Genomic DNA, 20695 nt, shown 5'->3' with positions numbered 1-20695 from the left:
TTTTAACCCAACTCCCACAATATTTAGTGCTCTTTAAAGTCAAGTATGATGTTCACTGGAGGGCGGCAAGCACAATCCCTACTGAGTATCAGTATGCTGAGGTGTGGTCTGGAAATATGAAGAGTACCATTTACACAGTTCCTCCTTTGCAAAATGTTGATCTGTTAACGCCTATCATTTTTACTGTGCATTATTCCCTATCGTTTCTGCTGGACAGGTACACTTTATCTTGTCGGGAAAAAACACTGGGTTTAAAGAGGAGTAATAAGGGCACAAACTATCATACTTATATCTTGCACCATATCAATAAAACATCTAATTGGCAATATGATATTGCTTTGCTCTAACGGAAACTCCAGATTTTGAACCAATATTCCGAATAAGCTCCGGATCTTAAGGCCTAAAGCCGGGGCCTTGCGTAAATGGCCTTCCCGTAGAGTCGTCTCGGGTCCCGGCCTTATCTGTTCCCGCCCACCTCCACTTGTTTTGGCCCCGCCTGGCCGCCGTTGTCAAGGGAAGTGACGTCACAGAGTATGGCTGACCGTAGTCCTGGTAGAAAGAACTGATCGGGCGCAGGGGCAGCCGGCATCCGACGGAATCCGGGGCTGTCAGAGAGCTCCTCAGTGCAAGCGGTGACTGAGCAAGAGCCCCGGAGCCCGGGCAAGCCATACATCGGGCCATTGAGAGTCCACCGCTACCCGGGGCCGAGTGAGCTATGGGGACAGTGACGCCCGGGGTCTGACCGGGGGGAGCCGGAGGAAGCGAGAGTTGAAACTCGGGAACAGGAGCCAGGCCATCCGGGAAAAGACAATCAGCTGTTGCTGGGTCCTAAAGGCGGAACCGGGGACTAAAAACCGCATATTCGGGAAGGTGCCAGAAGAATTAAAGCTGTATTCGCGGTGACTAGGAGTCTCTGGACCGGGGGAGATCCAACAGGCCGGGGAGCCGCCCCAGGATCCCCGGGAGCCGAACAGAACGCTATAGTCATGGAGCTTCGGGTCGGGAACAGATACAGACTTGGTCGAAAGATCGGCAGCGGCTCTTTCGGGGACATTTATTTGGGTGAGGAAGTTAGGGCGAATGTGGAAATACAACAGTGGTGATATCGTATTGAGAGGGTACAAATTGTGTGGGGAGGGGGGGGATTTATATGCTTGTGGGTTCTGGGCGGTGGAAGAAATGTGAGAAATACAGAGCTTAGGAGTGTCAATGACTAAAGCATAGAGCTCTTGTTTTGGGGGTCTTTCAGTGGTTGGTGCCTGCCACAGGGAGCAGAACCGATTGTGCAAGCTGGGGGGGGGGCGACGTTTCTATGTAAGTTTATGGGGAGTACATTACGTGTACTGAAGGGTGTGGTTTGCATTAAAGATCCTGTTAGTTACTTCGAGGGTCACAAACCCTTGTCTGTTGGGGTAGTGCAAATGTGAAGAGTACGGAGTTTGTACTCCTGGGAGCGCATTGTGGTGTGGTGAGCAGTGCATATTTTTGGGAAGTTGAGGGGGGGCAGTCACTGGTATCGTGGTTACAATGGATCGTGTTCTTTTAGCGAGAGTCTGAGATAATGGTGAGGCAGAGGAGAGTTTTATAGGTTGGGGGCGGAAGGGTTGAGGCACCACTCTGCGTTTTAAGGACCTTGAGCTAAGGAAACGTCAGGTTTTAGTTAACAAGGTAAACTGTTTCAATGATTAAGTCCCATCTGCACCCATAGGGCACCGAACCTACACAGAAGGCCGAGTACAGTCGCTGCACGTCTTCACTTATGTAAACATCCCCCTAGGGGGAGGGAGTGGTAGGGTACGAACGTAGGGACACAAGCCTTGGCTTGCGGAAAAAGTTGTGGGCTTTCCTTTCAACATTTGCATTTCTCCAATTTAAAGTTGTAAATAGAACACCAGAATGGAGCGGCCATCTAGCACGGTGTAAACTACAGGTGGGGAAGGCAGTGACTTAAGGACTATTAGAACTTCCGAGAACGTCATAGACCTAATGTAATCAGCAGCGTCTCACAAGTCTGTTTTCGGATAAGTGGAACTACGAGTAAACGTAAATTTTCTTGAGATAAACTGTAATCCCAGGGCTGGTCTAATCCAGCACTTCATTATACTTGATGCGTCTCAATGCCTCTGTTTGTACCACTTTATCTATCAGACAGATCTATACTTTGCCTAACAAATGTGCCATACCCTGTGCTTGAGACTACATTCACCTCGGGATCAACGGTGGTCTTTCAAGTCTTACCCGTGTTTCCCTTCCAATTGTCTCCTCAGAAGTCACCTCGTACTGTCAGGGAAATTATCTTTTTTTGTGCCCCTTGGTTATCACTATAATGAACAGGGCCTTGGCAGTAGATAAAAGTATTACACTTGTCTCTTCAGTGCCACTCACCCCCGATTCGTCTGCGCTGCCAAAATAAACACGCTGCCTGCAAACTTTCGCTATCCTGTGAAAAGCGAAAATACCGTTAAATATCGTTTTAACTTTAGCTTATCGGATAACTCAATCTTTCGCTGCACTCTGCCTCCAAATAGTATACGTCCCAAAAAGTAACCCGATTTGCAGTTTTATTAATCCAAGAACATTCATTGATTGGGGTCAAAAGTTCAGAAAATTAAATCCCAACTGTACTAAGGTGATCAGTTTTTAAATAAATGAAGTAACTGGTGGTAATGTATCGAACACGTTGTTCAAATAAAGTATATACCAATATTCCATCTTAGTACGTGATCTGTCTTTAAGAAAGGGGAAACGCACCAGTCAATCCATCAAAAATATCTCAGGACGTAGCGAAAAAGGAGTTAGAGTTCATTGCGTAGCTTAATGTTTCACAAAGTCCAAACGTTCAGAGTCCAGCAAAATGACACAGATCAGAGTTTCATTCTTCGATCCAGTTTGTTACATGTATGCATCTCAGATTCTGGCTCCGAGACGAAGGATTTTAAGTGCTCAAAATACACAAATGGCGTCATGGCTTAAAACCAATTGCCATATTTTGGGGGGACAACAACCCCCTGTCCCGTCCTCAGTCTTTCTGGAGCATCCGAAATGCATACCATTTTTGGATTTTGAGCACTTAAAAATCTTTGTCTCAGAGCCAGAATTTAATGATGGATGTTATATGTAAACAAACTCGATCGAGGTATGCAACCTTGAACTATGTCTTTTTTTCTGGACTCCTAGCGTTTTGACTCTGTGAAACATGAAATTCGACAATTGACTCCTTTAACTTGGCTTTAGCTACCTCCTGAAATAATTTTTATCGATTGACATGTTTTTTACTTTCCCAAAGAGGCTGATCTCGCACTATAATGAGGCACGAATGCTATTTGAACAATATGCTTGGCACATATTACTCGTTACTTGGTGTATTTAAAAACTCGGAACTACCACTTTTAGACAGTACGGATTACATTTTCTGAATTATCTGTACAGCCCAATTAATTTTCTAGAATTAATGAAACTGCAAAACTGACTTTTATGGATGTGTATACTTGGGGACAGCAGTGGAAGCCTAAGCTATTTGAGAGGCTAATAAAGTAAAAGAATGTCACTGTTGTGCGGCCTCTTTTAGCCTTTCCACACTTCTTTGTTACTACTCTTGCCGTCGTTCATGTGAGAACATCTCCGTCTTACTGGTTTCTTAAAAAGTGAGAGGACGGTTCCCTTTACTCACACTAGGTTACATGCTTTCTCGCAGAGACCTGCTTTCCAAGCAATCTGGTAATGCAAGGTGGGCTGATCTTGAGCCCTTTTGAATAATATAGTTAAGTGAAGGGTGCGCCCTAATTGTTACTTTTGTTACCGCCCCCCCATCTTTTTTGTTAACCTTGTGTAGAACATATACCATTAAATAAAGTTAGTTACAATCTCCTACTCCAGTTTTGAAACATACCACCATCATTACATAAGATTATCCAAGGAGGCAAATCTTTAGTGTGTTAGAGGTACTATGTTCACTCTTAAATGTTTTTTTTAATAAAGGATCCAAAAAGGGAGCGAATAAGAACCATTAACCTCTATTTCCAATGTAGGACACGAAAGGTCAATAAATTAGGAATAATCTCCCCCTCCTAATTGTGCAAGAAAGCCCTAGTCTTTTTAAGGTCTCTCGAGCGTTGCAGCGCAACAAAGTGCTGCTCGCTTGGCGAGAGATTTTGTGGAGGAGTGGTTTTCAGAAAGGGACTCTAAGCCCCACCCCTCACTTCCATTGGCTGGAGTCACCGTTTATGGTAAACGGTGGCCTGCCATTGAAAATTAGGGTTTCGGTAGATGCCCTTTGGCCTCTGATCCGGACTGGGTCGCCTGCTTTGCTGCTGTTGCAAAGCACTTTATTATCTTTATGGGGCCATGTGCTCCTAATTAGAAACACATGGCCCCATAAAGACAGGCGATCCCCATGCTCCGGCTGCAGCGCGGTCCTCTTTCACTTTCTTGACGGCGCTTGTTATCTTACTCCAATTGTAGTTGGCAAACGCACACACCAACATGTTTTTGTCACGGACTCTTTCAAACAACGCGTAAGTTTAAATCTGGAGGAGGAGGGACGCCAAGATAGCACCAGAGTGAGGCAGACTCCCGGAGCTTTGCTCTCTACTTGCTGTTCGGGGCAGAAGACGACCTCTCCTGCGACACTTGACACTGGGAAATGTTCCTGAGCCACACACTACCCATCTCACTTCTGTGTCACCGCTCTGGAGTAGCTGGCTGGTGCTTTGATTCCAACATGGTTGAAGCTGCAGGGCTTGGACTCTTAAGGCCTGGGAGTGCATCCTGCTAACCATTACTCCTTGTCCCTTCCTGGTCTGTTACTAACGCCCGCCCGCAAACTTGCAGCCCGGGCCCCAGTTGCTACTCGCCTGATCGCCCGCAGCAGTGCTTACATGCTGTTGCAGCTGGGTGACTGCGTGGTGAGTGGTGGTGTGGTGCGGTACAAGGATCGGTCCTTAGTGGAGCTTCTGCAGCACAATCGTTCACTCGGGAGCCCCATCCTACTACCACATGCCTCTTCCTTTGATTAGGGCCTGGGGGCTGAATTGCCATGTACTGGGGGCCGTCCTGAACAGGGGAAGAGTGGGGAATGACAGTCCTGAAATAAGTTGGTAGGCCTCTACGCACCGAGGCGCAGCAACTCGGGAGCCCTCTTGGATGCTGCCCTCCCACCCCCGCCCCCACCACCATTAGGGCAAGTGATACCTCCTGATTCGGGAGCAGGGCCATCCAGATTTACCCACCCTCCATTCGCAGCGTGGGTTATACCCCAGGGGCACTCCTCACTGCCGCTGGGCGCCTTGTAATACTGCTTCCCTTTGGGCCTGCAGTAGTTTTCGTGCCACGTTGTTGCTTTCTCACCCTACTTGCCGCCCCAACTCCAAGAAGTGGGTGCAAAGGTGCGGACCTACCAGGATTAAGTGGAGACTGTGAGCAGCTCATTTGACATTCCAGCGCTCGTGCACAGAGGTTTTCGCCGGCGCTGCATGAGGCATGGACCCTCTTTCATCCCAGGTGTTGCTCTCAGCCCCCTCTGCTGGACACGACCCTCTTGGGCCCTGAGTGCGGACAGTCTAATATAGGGGTTGGTGCCCTGCATCATGTGTCTCTGCTGGTGCCGGGGCCTGCCAGCTGCACCACCATGATTAGCCTACGCAACATGAAAGATTTGTTTAACAAAACATCAATGAAAAAGTCCGAGCAGGTCCAGGTGCGATCTGAGGACTCTGCGATGAGCGATACGCAGTGTAACGAAGCCCTTGTCACAAGGGTATTTCTGGAGCAACTGTTCAGAATCTTACGGGATGACTTCCCCAACCATAAACAGGTCATAGAGACAGAGCTGGAGGATATAGGTGAAGGACCTCCGACAAAACCTAGGAGTCTGTGCACAGATGGGCAAAACATGCAGGCGAAAGTTTTAATGCTGCGTAACTCAGCCCGTTATCTTTGCGGGGTCGACAGATAGGGTACTGCATACTTCATACTATTTCGGGTGTCGTTATGTATAATTCCCACCCCTCCCCCTCTCACAGAGGTGCGGTTCCCATATCTGTACCCTCACACACGGTGCGCCCCTCATCCCCCCCCCCCAGCCTGTGCCCCCGCCACTCGGAGCCCTATTTGGATAGTCCGTCCCTCGGAGCCCTATTTGGATAGTCCGCTGTTGTCTCTGCACCAGACTCTAAGGTGAGCAGTGTTCCGCTTCCTAGCGCTGTGTACCAGCTGGTGCCAAGGCACACCCAGAGGTTCTTGCACTCTTCGAGGGAAAGAGCAGCCGAGCGTGCCCTCCGATTGAAGAGGTAAATCACTGCGAAGGGCTCTTGCGCAGGAGTGGAAGAAAGATCATAGAATGCAATAGAAAAATGAAAGGCCAAAGGACGCCCACATTCAAAGCTAATCAGGGCACAAGTCCTAAAAAGCATTTACAATGCAATGGTCTCGGCATTGTTAAAGTTAGAGCTATTGGCATTCCTCATGACATTTTTTTTATTTGTTTTTGTTTTTAAAATTTATAAATAAATGGCAGTCATTTACAATGTCAATAGCTTAATCGCTCGCAAAAGCCAGACCTATTGCATTTGCACCCACACACAGAGCCGCACAGACAGAGCCACTCACACAACACACACACACACACACACACACACAAAGAGGCGCGCGCGCACACAGAAAGAGGCGCACACACACACACAGCCGCGCACATAGTCTGAGTTTTACTCTTCCATTGATGATACTATCAGTCCACTGCATTCTTTTCTCAAGGCAGACTCCCTGATTCATAGTTTTAAAACATTGATTACATTTAAGTAATTGCTTTCCAAACAGATGATATCCATAGAGTTCCATAATCTGGGACTCACAATGACAAAAAGACAGCTTATTTTGATAAGCCATACTGTGGCTTTAGGGGTTGAAAACACTACAGATCTGCCTCACCAATAGCATGTAGGTCACTGGCTAAGCTGGGCATTATGGATTCCACAAATACTAATTTTAACCCTGGATTAAACGATAGCCACATTGAATGATTCCAAGAAAATCTCTTTGCATCCATATGTATTGGCACCTTTTCTGTAAAAAGTGATACCTCTCATAAGAAGGCTATTCCACCGTATTAAAAACTTGAGTAAACTATTAGGCATTTAAAAGAGCCCTGTATAAAATCGCCCAGCGTCGTGCTGTGATTCGCCAGCATTTCAGTGGAGAGAGTGATGTTTCCTTGCAGTTCAGGCAGCACTCGTCCGATAGGGGACTACTTCTGTTCAGTTAGCCTGATCTTGTGTCTGGAGTTTTAGTTCAAATGTTTATTTTGTCTAGTGTGTGGTATCGTACATGATATTGCTTTTAGTCATGTGTTTAATTATGCATTTGTGCAGGTTTCTGTATACCATATGATTTTTTTTTTATGATCCTCTAGCTTTCATTAATACACACAAGGGAGCAAAACATCTTCTTGGTGGGGGGGGGGACCCTAAACTGCAAGAATTAAATAATTGTCTAATCCCTCTCGCTCTCTCTTTCTCTCAAACACACACGCACTCAAACACACACATATAAACACACATAATAACATACACACAGACACATATACACACATACACAATAACACATACACACATATCCCCAACACACACACACACACACACACACGCGCTCTTTCTACCCCAGGATTCCTGCCTTTGCCTTTACGGATAGTCGAGGTGTGTTTGACATAGAATTCGAAAACGAGGAGTAAGCTATATTTAAATTCTGAATAAAAAACAAAATGCTCTGTCTAACTTTTTAAAAGGGAAAATCAGACCACAGCAGTAAATCGCTAGGAAAACAAGTTAAATATCGAAATTGTCATTTTCTGACAATATGTGTCTGAGAAGTGCCTTGACATCATACTCCACGTTTACACTGGGGAACCCCGGGACTGATGTCGCGTATTCTGATATTATTTCTACTTGAGCGACTTCTGCTTTCATCAAGGGTTTTTATCACGCTGGTATGCTTGGACTCCAATGTGGTCACCCACTCGGCAGTAAATCTTGTTTGTGAGCTCATTCAGCGATAAAAGTTTCAACTTGACCAAGCTTGCACTCCGCTTTCTGCAGATTGTGATCTCTGTTTATCCAGTCAAGATTTTTTATTTGCATGCTGGGTCTTGTATTTCTGATTTTATAAGGGATAAACCTGATAAGTCCGTAACTGCACTAACTTTGTAACAGAAAATAACCGGAGGCTCAGGAGGCAAAACCGAGGCTTGATTCGATGACAGCACACAGACCGCTGCAGGGAGAGGCAGCAGGAGGATGTAGGGGCGGGAGTAAGGAGGGCTGCAAGGAGGCAGAGTAACAGAAAATAACCGGAGGCTCAGGAGGCAAAACCGAGGCTAGGTCCGATGACCGCACACAGACCGCTACAGGGAGAGGCAAGCAGGAGGGGGTAGGGGCGGGAGTAAGGAGGGCTGCAAGAAGGCAGGGCGGGGAGAGGGGCGCTGTACGAATGGCAGTGTTTATATGAGATCAAAATAGAGCCAAGCCCATCGGCGGCCGAGGAAGATGGCGACTGCTGGCGCGGGGCTCCCTCCCGACGTACTGGCAGTGACTTCCCGAAGTCCCCAGCTGCCGAGAGAGACTAACTTCGGAGAGCATGGTGCTGACTGATATGTTGACGTTAACCTTCCTCAAAAGTACACTGTAAACTGATGGCCCCGCACTTGCTCAAAAGTACACTGTAAACTGATGGCCCCGCACTTGCGTTCACACCATTCTGACTCCCATGTCTTGACAGCCAGCCACTTAGCAGCACAATCCATTGGCTTTATATCACAAAGCGGGACCTCGGCGGAGCGCTGTGTGACTGGATTCATGAGCGATGCCATACACAGGGCACAAGCACTCGGCTGGGGCGGAGGACTCAGCGCCTTCTTCCGGCAGGGATCAGAGCTAAATGGCATAACAAAAGCGCCGCCATTTTCGCATTTGGGGCGTGTTTTTGCAGTGACGTTGAGATTAAAGAACAAGAAAAAAAAATTGCAAAAACGCCCCCGAATCCCTTTCAAGACGGGGCTTGAACTGAGTGACGTCCCTGTCCTCCAATGGCTGGCCTCCGTTTTGGAAGCCAGCCAATGGAGAAGAGGGGCGGGTTCAAGCCCCACTCTAGGAAAATCATAATATCTTGGCTGCGCGAACACTGCTGCACAGTGTACGACGCTAGGCTGAACCCTAAAAACGAAGTGGGGGGACGCTGTCACCGGAAGTGATGTCACAACAGGAAGTGACGTCACGAAAGGTGGCTCCGATCTCGTCCCGGAGAGACCAAAAAGGTGAAGTTCAGCTGTTTGGCAGGGGGGCGGCGGCGGCGTCCACCCTGTAAAATAAGTGGGAGGACGCCGTCCACCCGCGTGGTACCCAGACTCGAGACCTGCAGCTGATACGAGAGACTTGGGGTCCGTGTTGATGCCTCAGACAGATGTACAACCGCGCACAGGGTGGCTGTGAAGTATCCAAAGGTTTCCCACAGGAGAGTGACCACTCAGGCCGCCTTTCTCCTCATGGAAGCCGGGGCCTCTCAAACCTATCTCCGTAATATCTCCATACGAGGCACGCTGTTGAGGCGCATGAGTTATCACACTCCGGGGGCGCTGCTGCAAGCCGGACTGCGTGAAATACAGGACACTGCTCTCCCAGCCCCAGAAAAGTGCAAGGCTGTCCCATTAAACCGCCATCCGAGAATTGGTAGTAGTGCCCCATCCCAGTGCCTTGGAGCAGTACTGACACTGCCCTGTCAGAAAGTGGCGTAGTCCTGTTTAATATCGAAGTGCAGGTGCTATCCCAGTAACTCTAGCTTCCCTACAAGTGGTGCTGGTACCAATAATTTGTCTGTGCCCGTGGTGTCTGTGCTGCTATTCTGGGGGTACCTAGTGTGGGTTTGTGTCCATGCTGTTGCTTGTCATGTGTGTGTGTTGCTTGTTCTGTGTGTACCCAGTATGTGTGTGCTGCTTCTTGTTCAGTGTGTGTATCTCTATGGCGTGATTAACCTGCTGAATGTGATTACGTAAGTATGTTTGCCTGTGAAGCGTGCACTCAGTGACCAAATTATTTCTAGGTGCTTTTATAGGTCGAGAGATCTGCTGTGAAAGGGTTATGAGGTGTTCATCATCCACAATATAAACCCCACTGAGGGTAACAAGGAGACCGGAGACGAAGGTCCAGACCACCGTATCAAGGTAGAAGTGACACCATGTCCTCTGACAGGGCTCTAGATGTGTCCTGGGGTCAAGGCAATGAAGATCCAGAATTAGGCTCTGAAATGACGTCCATAACACACTGGACTTTCGAAAATTAGAGGAATCCCCAAAGCGAGAGTTACAAGCAATAAAACTGGAGGAGGCAAAAGCAGAAGAATCACAAGCTTAAATAAGGGGTTTAAGGAGAGTAATACGCAGGAAAACTGGAATAATGCAACAGGTGCAAAAGGGTAGGACCAATTTATGTGGCAGGGTTGACTTAATTATGTGGTAAGAAAAAGCACATTAGGTGTGTAATGAGGCACATTTTGAAACCTTAATATTTTGTAGTTTTTACACTTGTAATCCCTCTATGGTCAGAAGCTATAATTTTTTTGCCATCAATTAGAAAGACATTATCATCCTTATGCAGGCTGGCCTAGCACCTATAATCTCTCTGGTAGCAGTTTAAAAGCCTATAATATTTGTCAAAGTTGCCTATTCTCACATAACCTGTTTTAGGAGCTGTACCTGATCCTGTACAATAATTGACGGGTGTATGAGACTAGAAAGCCTGGGCAGAACAAGCATTTGCTATGCAATAGGTTTCGCATTTACGCGAGTTTAAGCTATTGACATTGTAAATGGCAATGCATTTTATGTTTCAAAAGCTAAAACCTAAATAAAAGGCAGTCATTTACAATGCCAATAGCTCAAACTCTAGTAAATGCGAGACCTGTTGCATTTCAAATGCTTGTTTGTTAATGCATTCTGGTATTGTGTGGTAGGTGGTACTGATGCATGCTTTGCTTCTGTGCAGGCAGACTCTCCCTAGAATGGAAAGTAGCTAAAGTTGTCCCTATCCGTAAAAATCTTAAGATCTCCACAACTGAGCTTTTCAATTACCGTCCCCTATCTTTGCTCCCCCTTCAGAGCAAGCTTCTTGAAAAGCACATAAACAGACATCTGTCTGATTTTGTTGAAATCTCTCACTGCCTTGATGTCTCCCAGTCAGGTTTCCGGGACAAGCACAGTACTGAATCCGCTCTGAGGTAACTGATAACATCAGAATGGCCCTGGACAATGGTCAGGCGGCTCTACTGGTGCTGCTTGACCTATTGGCGGCGTTTGACACCATCTTACACCAAAATCTACTGTAGAGACTTATGGGCTTTGGAGTTCAGGGGGTTGGATTAAATTGTTTGACAGACTTTCTTACTGATAGAACCCTGACGGTTACATTGGGAATCTTTAGATAAAAAAACACCAAAGTTACCAAGGGGGTACTGCAGGGCTCCTGCTTCAGCCCTACTCTCTTTAACATTTATGTTACCCACTTGGCCAAACTAATGTGGAACTTGTGGTTCAGTCCCACCTCCTCCGCGGACGACACCCAGCTCCTCCTCACCTTTGATAGAAACAGACATGATATACAACTCAACTTTTCTGAGGGCATGAAGACCATTGCTGCCTGGATGAGGACTTATTTCCTCCAACTGAATGCCGAGAAATTGGAGTTCATGCTATTTGAAGGAGCAGCTATAAGCTAGATTCCCAGATGGTGGCCGGAGGAGCTGGGCAATGTCCCTTCTCCTAAGGAAGGGGACAAGAATTTAGGAATCTGGATCAACCAGAACCTCACACTCTATGCTCACGCCACTACTACGGTCAGGTTCCAAGCTACTCCTTCGCCCCCCTTGAATTAAAAAGGCGTGCAAGGGTGGCAAAGCTTTTACACATTTTGCCCCTATTTTCTGGAATGAATTGCCCCTCCAGCTACACGATTGCCAGAGCGTCTCAATTCAGGAAGCTTCGAAAAACCTTTCTTTTCTGATTCCCTTGGTCTGGCTGCAGCACACAGTCCTACGTGCAGAGACACCCCTTTGGGGTGATTCAGGGCTATATAAATTAATAATAATAATACTTCCTGCACAACAGAACCTAGGGAGGGAAATGCATGTATCCAGGCAAGGCACTTTCATAATACCATATAGAAATTAAAGTGACGCTCATAGGGCTGGAAAGCGCGGGTGGTGGGGGAGGCTCAGTAACAAGGCCACTGTTTGGTATTGAAGAATCTCTAATGGGAGAGCCGGGTGAGAAGCTGTCAGTGGCCTGCATACGAAGAAGATAAGAGACAAGGGGGGTCCAAATATCAGGAGGGCGGCTAGCTGCGGGCATTAAGTCCCAGAATTCGCCCAGGAGCATTTGACAATGGGCAGCATCGTCTAGCCAACCAGTGACTGTGGGTGCCGGTTTTCGTCCCCAGTGGAGAGAGACTGCACCTGGCAAGGACCAGAAGCATGGCAGTGAGTTTACAGTTGGCGTTAGACACTTGCTTGACATAACCAAGGAGACATACCAACAGATCCGGAGTGAGGCGCTTCATCGTAATGTCGCCGATGATCTTACACACAGCCAGCAAGGAGGCAGAGACCTTAGGACACAGCCAATGTGAGAAATCGGCTACGGGGCGGAGCAGTGTATGCATCTGTCACTGTCAAGGAGCCCCATTCTATGGAGTGAAACAGGAGTGTGGTATAACCTATGCTTATATTTGAAATGTATGAGCCGCAGGTGATAGTTCGTAGACAAACCCTTGATTTGATTGCAGCAATACAACCAAACATCCTGGGATATGTCACGGCCAAGGTCTGTGCTCCAAGCGGTGCTAGCCCTGCCAGTGTTGGCAGGGGAAGCGGCAGGCGAAAAGGCATAGAGGCGGGTGACCATTTTGTAAAATGAGCTAGAGGTATGGACTACCTCTAGGGAGTAAGGAGTCGCCAGGATAGATACAGGCGAAGATGGTAAGGCCTAAGAGCACGCACGCTTAGCGGTGCCTGGCGTCTGAGGGGGGGAAACACTGGATTGCAAGCCAGGTGCATTGACGGAGCGTAAAGTATATTGCTGCCCGCTCGCTTTCGCAGACCGTCCCAGGCCCGTTGCAAGGTATCCACCTTGCCGCGAGGGGACTTGGGTGCTAAGAAAAGCACTGTCTGGAGAGGCCATGGAGAAGTGAAGTCCGCCTCGACAGCAGCAACATGTGGTTAGAAGGGGGTGGGGTGCAGCCAAAAGTGGAGGAAACTGGCTTGGGCACAGAGCGCATACAATCTAAAGCCGGAAGCGCCAATGCCACCGAGGGACAAGGGAAGCGTGAGAATATTATAAGCGAATCTGGGTTAACGGCCAGCCCAAAACAGTGAGGATGTGCGAATGTAATTTCTGGAAAAAGAGTGAGGGAGAGGGACATAAAAAAAAATATAGAATTTTCGGAAGAACTACAGTCTTTGCAATGGCAATTCGTTCCGCAAGCGACAGGGGAAGTTCTTGCCACACCGGTAATTTGGACTCCAGACGGTCAACAGCACGGCAGAATTTCGATCGCCGCAATTCCTCCACGTCCCGACTCCGCCAGATACCAAGGTACCTGATGGGCCCAGACAAATGGAAAATCGGGAGTAAAAGGCATAATAGCATCAGTGAGGGGGAAAAAGAACTGACTTATTCCAGTTAACTTGGACGCCAGACAGGGAGCCAAACCGCACGACCTCCCTCGTCAATGTGGCCGAGGTTGTCCTGTGGATTGCGAATATAGTGACCTCATCTGCATATATGGATACAACCCGAGCACGGGCCAATCTTCTACACATGTTTAAACAAAGATTCTTTCTTTGGCAGCCTTACATTATAATGCAGAGTCCTGAGGAACTGTCATGTTTTTTCTGCAATACTCACCACTGTGGCCGTCACCTTTCTGATCCTTCTTAAAATTCGATATACCATCTGAAGGGGATACTCAAACCACCCTTTCTAAGAGCTGTGGCTTAAAGTTTATTGTATTTATTTGATGTGACCCAATATTGGCCATACAAACATTGAAAACGACTAAAAGTTTCTGGTTTAATCACTCCATAAAATACATTAACAAAATTCTCTACTTCATAACACAATTGGATGTCCCCACAGGTCACTACATATGATGTAGGATCATGTACCATACTTATCTGCAACTTTTTAAGGGTTGGCAATAGTTTTTTTTCACAACAAACTTTATTGATTGATCAGGTAAAAGTAGGTATACAGTTCTCCACAATCAGGAGGTCACTGTAAATTATCAACACATATATATCATTGCATCCCAATCAATAAAAAGAAACGTTTCGCCCTAACCCCCCCCAACTCCCACAGCCACCCAGTAACCCCACTACCCACCCCTTATCCCTCCCTAGCCCTGTACATGCGATCATGTCAAGCCCTCTGTACGTGCTATCTGTAAGTCCGGCGCCATGCGTCACACTAGGCCTGGCGTCCATCACCCAAATCTAGATAGTCGTCCGGCTCTGCTGGGGGATCAAGAGTCAAACCTCTGTAATCTGCCCACCGTTTCCAGATTTTATAATGCTTCCGGGGGCAACCTCTGGCCTCGAACACTGGGCGCTCCAACCCCATAAAATAATCCAGTCCAGCCTTCCAGGCACTCGGGGGGGGGGGGGGGGGGGGGGGGGGGGGTTTCTCGCTTATTCTTCCACGCTCGTGCCAATTCCCGCTTGGCCACCACTAGGCCCAACAGCAAGAGGTGACGTTTGTAAATATTTCCACCTACCCCCTCCAACACATGAAGGAGACCCAGACAATGGGTGCGGGGGAGATCCCAGCCCAGCACTTTCGGCAAACAACTCCAAACACCATTCCAGAACCTAGTCAAGCAGCACACGACCACACAGTATGGATCAGGGTACCTATCTCAGCTCCACAACGCAGGCACTCCGGGGACCCGATCAGGCCCGCCTTCCACAGTCTCTCCCGTGTATAGTAGGCCCTGTGCAAGTATTTAAATTGGATTAGTCTGAGTCGTACCGCAATAGCCGTCCCACGTGGGGACTCCAGTGCCTCCCTCCAGTCATCTTCATCCAGGGGCCCTACGTCCTTTTCCCAAGCGTCTTTCAGTGGGAGCAGGGAGGAGGAACAGTGAGTGACCAGCGTCTGATATATGCGGGACACCTTTTTTATCCCCAAGATCGCCCATGAAAACCTTCGCTTCCACGGGGCTGAACTCCGGCAGCGACTCCAACCCAATGAGGCTAGGTGCCAATGTGTGACGAAATTGTAAATATCTGAAGAATTGAGTTTTAGGCATGTGGAACTCGTCCTGCAGGTCCTGAAATGACTTAAGAGTCACACCGGACATAACGTCTCCAAGCGAGGAAATCCCTATAGAGTCCCATCCGCCAAACCCCAAAAGCGAGGCCAGCGCAGGGAGCCGTCCATTCTGCCACAATGGGGTCTCTGTCGTCAACTTTCCCCACCAATCCATCCGACGCAGTGCTTGTCTCCAGACTGCAAATACCACTTGCGTGGCTGACGTCAGCCGCCTCCTAAGCCCAGCGGAGTACAGGATGGTATGCAACGTGTTATTCCCCATCAGTGAGCGCTCCAGCGCATATGCCGGGTCTCCTCCATCCCCATACCACCATTCGTTTAAGACCATCAGATGAGAGGCTTGGTAATGAGAGGATGTCCGATGTGGCTAGGCCACCATTATACGTGGATAGAAAGCACGTGTGTAGCGCCACTCTAGCGGCTCCCCCTGCCCACAAGAAGCGGCCCAGGGTGGAATTGCCCTGCCGGAACCATCGTGGTGCGATTGGGTGCGGATGGTTCTGCAATTGATATAGGAGGCGCGGAAGGGCGACCATTTTAAAAATCGCCGACCTGCCATCGATGGTAAGGGGCGCTCGAGACAAAGTTTTAATGTCCGTTTGAACCCTCTCCCACACCGGCAGCACGTTGCGCTCCCATGAGATCGTCGCGGACTCGGACAAGAACACTCCAAGATACAATATGCCCCCGGCCACAGCTCGCAAGGCTGACTCCCACGAGCCCGTGCCTGCCCCGTCACCCAGCACCCACAAGGTGGACTTACTCGGGTTAAGGTAGAGGCCCGATACCTCACCAAAGATACGCATTATCTCCAGCACTCAGGGCCCAGATCTATTCAGGTCAGTGAGGAAAAAGAGGACGTTGTCCGCATAGAGGGCGATTCGATCGGTAAGGCCCCCTTCCCATACAAAACCCCGCAGCTGCGCATCAATGCGCACCCAAGAGGCGAGAGGCTCCATGATCAATGAAAATAAATATGGGGACAGCGGGCAACCCTGACGGGTTCCCCGGCCAATGGCAAACCTCTCCGAGATCGCTCCAGAGACACGCACAGACGCCGTGATGTCAGTATATAGAAGTTTGATATAGGAGATAAACACCGGGCCCAAATTAAGATGAGGCAGAAGCGCGAATAAGTAGGTCCAACTCACCGAATCGAAGGCCCTATCTATATCTGCCAAGAGCAGGGCCGCCCGCTCTCCCGTGGCCCTCATCGCGTCTATGGCAGTCTGCACCCGGCGAATATTGTGTCGCGTCGCTCTACGTGGCATAAAGCCCGCCTGATCTGGGTGGACCAGATCGGCTATATACGGGAGGAGACGGTTCGCCAACGCCTTAGCCAACAGTTTAGCCTCGATGTTGAGCAATGATATAGGGCGGTACGAGTCGTGGCGATCAGGGGGCCTACCTGGTTTCTGAAACACCACCACCTCAGCATGGCGCCAGTCAGCTGGCAGTCTACCCACTTCTCGCGCTGCCACTAGCGCGGTCCTGTAATGGGACCCCAATTAGAGATGGAATTTCTTATAGAATTCACACGGGAAGCCGCTCGGCCCGGGTGCCTTCCCTGCGTTGAGCTGCCCCAGTGCAACACCCAGTTCCTCCGCCGTGAGGGGAAGGTCCAACGCCGCTCGAGTCTCAGTGGAGACTGCCCTCGGGGGCAGGTCGGCGATTAAATTTGTCAATCGCCTCAGCTGAAAGGCAATCTTTCGGCGCATACTGCTCCGCATATTAACTGGCAAAGCCAGCCGCTAGCGCCGCCGGGTCCGTAACGGTGACACCGTCTCCATCCGTAATCCCGGGCAGGGCAAGTGGCCGCAGAGTACGCTGGCACAGTTTGTGAAGCATAGTACAAGACTTGTCTCCCCATTGATATACCCTACTCCGTGTGGCCAACCACGCCTGTCGAGCCTCGTCTAGTAACACCGACGCATAGGACTGCTGCGCCTGCAGAAGCCGCCGCACCGCCACTGTGTCTTCCTCCTCCTGACAACGTTGCTCCAGAGCCACCACCCAAGCCGCCGCCTCCACTATAACTTCCCGACGCCTGCGACGGGCCGCCGCACACCACGCAATATCAATTCCCCTCAGGGTAGGTTTCATGGCTTCCCAGACGACTGTGAGAGCTGTGCCTTCCACCAGATTTTCTCGCCAGTAGTTAGCAATCGCACCACGCATGTGTTGCACATAGTCGGTTTGCTGAAGGTGCCATGAGGACATCCTCCACCGGAATGGCTGCTTCGTCCTACGCAGGTCAACCACCACGGCCACAGGGGAGTGGTCAGACAGTCCCCTAGGCAGGGTAGCAGCCTCCCGCGCTCTATCCAGGAATCCACAAGGCACAAATACATAATCTAGCCGGGAGAAGGAACCATGGACAACAGAGACATATGTTTATTCGCGGGCCCTGACATGCATGTGTCGCCAAACATCCGCCCAGCCAAGCCCCTCCACCATGGCGCGTAGCCAAGTAGGGACGGCAGCAGCAAGCGTCCCCTGCATCCTCCGGTCCTCATGCATATCCATCACATCATTCCGATCTCCACCCAGTACTGCTAGGGAATCCGGAATTTCAGCCCATACTGCAAACAAACGCACAGCCAGGGACCACTGCATCCCCTGAACAAACACCTAACGGCCCTGGGGGGGGTCTATCCACTGTCTCTCGTGCACGTAAGCCAGCCTCCGATGGATTAGGATAGCAACGCCCCTGGAGCCCCTGGAAAACCCCGCATGAAAGACTTGTTGGTATCCATACCTTTGCAGGCTTAGCACTTTCGTCCCCATCATGTGAGTTTCTTGTAACAAGACATCTGCCGCTTCCCTCTTACCCCACCGCAATATCGCCCCCTCTTGATTTTGTCCAGCATCCCTCTACCATTCCAACTCAGTATACGTAGTGACTCCCTGAGGAGCCCCGGGGTGGATGCCTCAGCCATAGTCCCACGAGACCCAATACCAGAGCCCCCCGCACCAGGCCCAGGCGCCCAGCACAGAACAAGGCATCAAAAGTCGTGTGTACCCCCCAACCAACCCAAACCCCACCCTCCACCTGCCCCCCAAACAAACCCCTCAACTTCCCATCCCCGGTTCCACACCCTCCACCCCAATTCCTCATAGAACACTGAAGTATCTGTCGCGGCATGGGCAACCTCGGGCCCAAAACAGAGCGCCCAAGGCCAACCATACCAATGAATCCCAAATACCCACTGAACAAAAGAACCCCCCCTCCCTAGTCCACTCCCACTCACGTAGGAGGCAAGTAGCCCCTATATTGGAGCACCCCGAACCCTTTCCCACAATCACACCCAATGTTATAAAAACAAACTAGCTGTGGCAATATACTCAGCGTTCAATCGTCAGTACAGTAGAACACAGCTGAACAACTCCTCTCAGCTGGAGCTCATGGCATCTGTAGAAAGGCATAGTTCCCCACAGTCTCTCAGCGGCCCTTTCCAGAGTGATCAGAGTCAGTAGGCGCAGCAGATTTGGTTCCACTGCGAGAGGTAGAGCGTTTCCGAGATCTAGACCTCCTGTTCCTTTTGCCTCGGGCATTCTGGTCCCCCCGGTCCTGCGATGGATCTCTCGAGTGTCCCGGGTCCAAGCCCGGTTGAGCATGGGGCCTGACTCACCGTTTCATCAGTCCATTGGAAAACGTCTTCCGGCGTATCAAAAAAGTGAGTCCGTGATTGGAAGACCACCTGTAAGCGGGCCAGGTAGAGCAAAGAGTATCCAATCTTCAGGCCTCGAAGTTTTGCCTTGGCGGCTATAAAGGAGTGCCGCTGTTGTACGATTCTGGTGTAGTCGGGGAAGATCATGATCTTCTGGTTTTCAAAGAGAAGGGAGTCTTTGGCCCTCGCTTCCCGCAATATAGTGTCCCTGTCATGAAAGTTCAGGATTCTAGCAATCACCGGTCTGGGCCGCTCTCCCACCGGCGGCTTCTGCGTCAGGGCCCTATGGGCGCGTTCAATCACAAAACAGCGGGACATGACCTCCGGGGGGAGCCAACTCTCCAGCCACTGGGACAAGAACAGTTCCATGTTGCCCTTCTGACAACCCTCCGGAAAACCCACAAAGCGAAGGTTGTTTCTGCGCGCCCGCCCTTCGGCATCCTCCACACTAAGCGCTAGACCCTTTTGAATGTTTTCTATCGCCGCCATTTTCTGCTTCAGGGTCCCAACATCATCCTCCACCACCGAAATCCTAGATTCGGCCTCCGTGATTCACGCCACCGCATTGCGCAGGTCCTGGCGCAGTAGGGTCACGTCTGCTCCAACTGCCCCAAATCTTGACATCCAACATGTCCCTGGACTGGGTTATCGCCGCCATGAGCGCCGCGTTGTCTGGTCCCGACCCCTAGCCACCTGGCGCTCTGGGACCCCCACTCGGTCCCGTAAACTTGTCGATGGGCCCCTGCTTAGCAGGCCCCCTCCACCCCCCCCCCCTGGTCATGGCCGAGGCTCACTCCGGTGCCACTGCCCTCGGAATTCAGGCACACACCTCTTGTACACTGCCGCCGTCCGCTACCGGGGGGCACACGCAGGGTTCTTCAGGTCGAGCTTCTGCGCAACCAGGGTCTACCAGGGCCACCTCTCCCTATGGGTTCCACCGCCCCAGAGTGTATGGGCCCGCCTCGTGGTCCTCCACTACTGCCCAGGGACGCCTTAGGCCTTTACTCCGCTCCGGTTGTGTGCCCAGGAACACGGCTTGGTTCCAATCCGGTCACACCTCCCAGGTCATGTAGCTCCAGTCTTGACCATCCACTGCTAGCCGCTCGCCTCAAGCCGTCGGGGGTCCCCTACACCTCCATCCAACGCCCCAGGGTGGTCAGCTGGTACACCCGCAGCGGATTCCAGCTCCTCCGCCTCTCGGCCAGCACCCGGGGCCCTTAGAGCCACTCAGTGTGCTCACCTCGCCTCTGCCGCCACTATCAGCGGGGCGTTCCAGACCCCAGGTACCACCTCCGGGGAGATCCAAGAAAAGGAGGGGGGGCCACCGGCCAGGAGTCCAGGCAAGTACAACAGCTCCCGGTCCGGGGAGCGAGCAGGATCTCGTCCCGGGGCCTCAGCACCGTCAGTCCCGCTGCTGTTCCGCCCAGGCTGCCCTCGCTCCTCACCTCTGGCAGCCGGGAACTGCCAAAATCGAGGCCCCTGCCTCTGGGTACCAGCGCAGGCCGCAGTCCTCCTCCAGTGTTCCCGTAGTGCCAGTATTCACGCCTGCATTGTAGGGCACGGCCGCGCTTTCACTCTCCACTCCGCAGCCAGTCTAGACCCTAGAGCGCGGGCCCCACCGCCGCCACAGCCAGCCAACTCCGGGAGCTCCCGGCCGGGG

The 20695-nt window shown here is 50.5% G+C and overlaps 1 protein-coding gene across 4 annotated transcripts in view; it reads left to right on the top strand.

The window, feature by feature from the left end:
• The first annotated feature begins 483 nt into the window (after positions 1-483).
• The window catches only part of CSNK1D (casein kinase 1 delta), a 268548-nt gene continuing 248336 nt past the window's right edge, over positions 484-20695 (top strand). Inside the window, exon 1 of one of the 4 annotated variants that reach the window (XM_086931201.1) lies at positions 484-1062. In XM_086931201.1, coding sequence (XP_086787327.1) covers positions 987-1062 — 76 coding nt within the window. In that variant the 5' untranslated portion in view covers positions 484-986. The remainder of the gene's footprint in view (positions 1063-20695) is intronic. The other 3 variants (XM_086931203.1, XM_086931202.1, XM_086931204.1) reach the window with 3 other exon arrangements.

This window comes from Lissotriton vulgaris, chromosome 7, assembly GCF_964263255.1.
Source record: "Lissotriton vulgaris chromosome 7, aLisVul1.2, whole genome shotgun sequence".
In the NCBI taxonomy this organism is placed as follows: Eukaryota; Metazoa; Chordata; class Amphibia; order Caudata; family Salamandridae; genus Lissotriton; species Lissotriton vulgaris.
The sequence above is the reverse complement of the archived record's forward strand: the minus strand, read 5'-3'. Positions and strand labels throughout refer to the sequence as shown.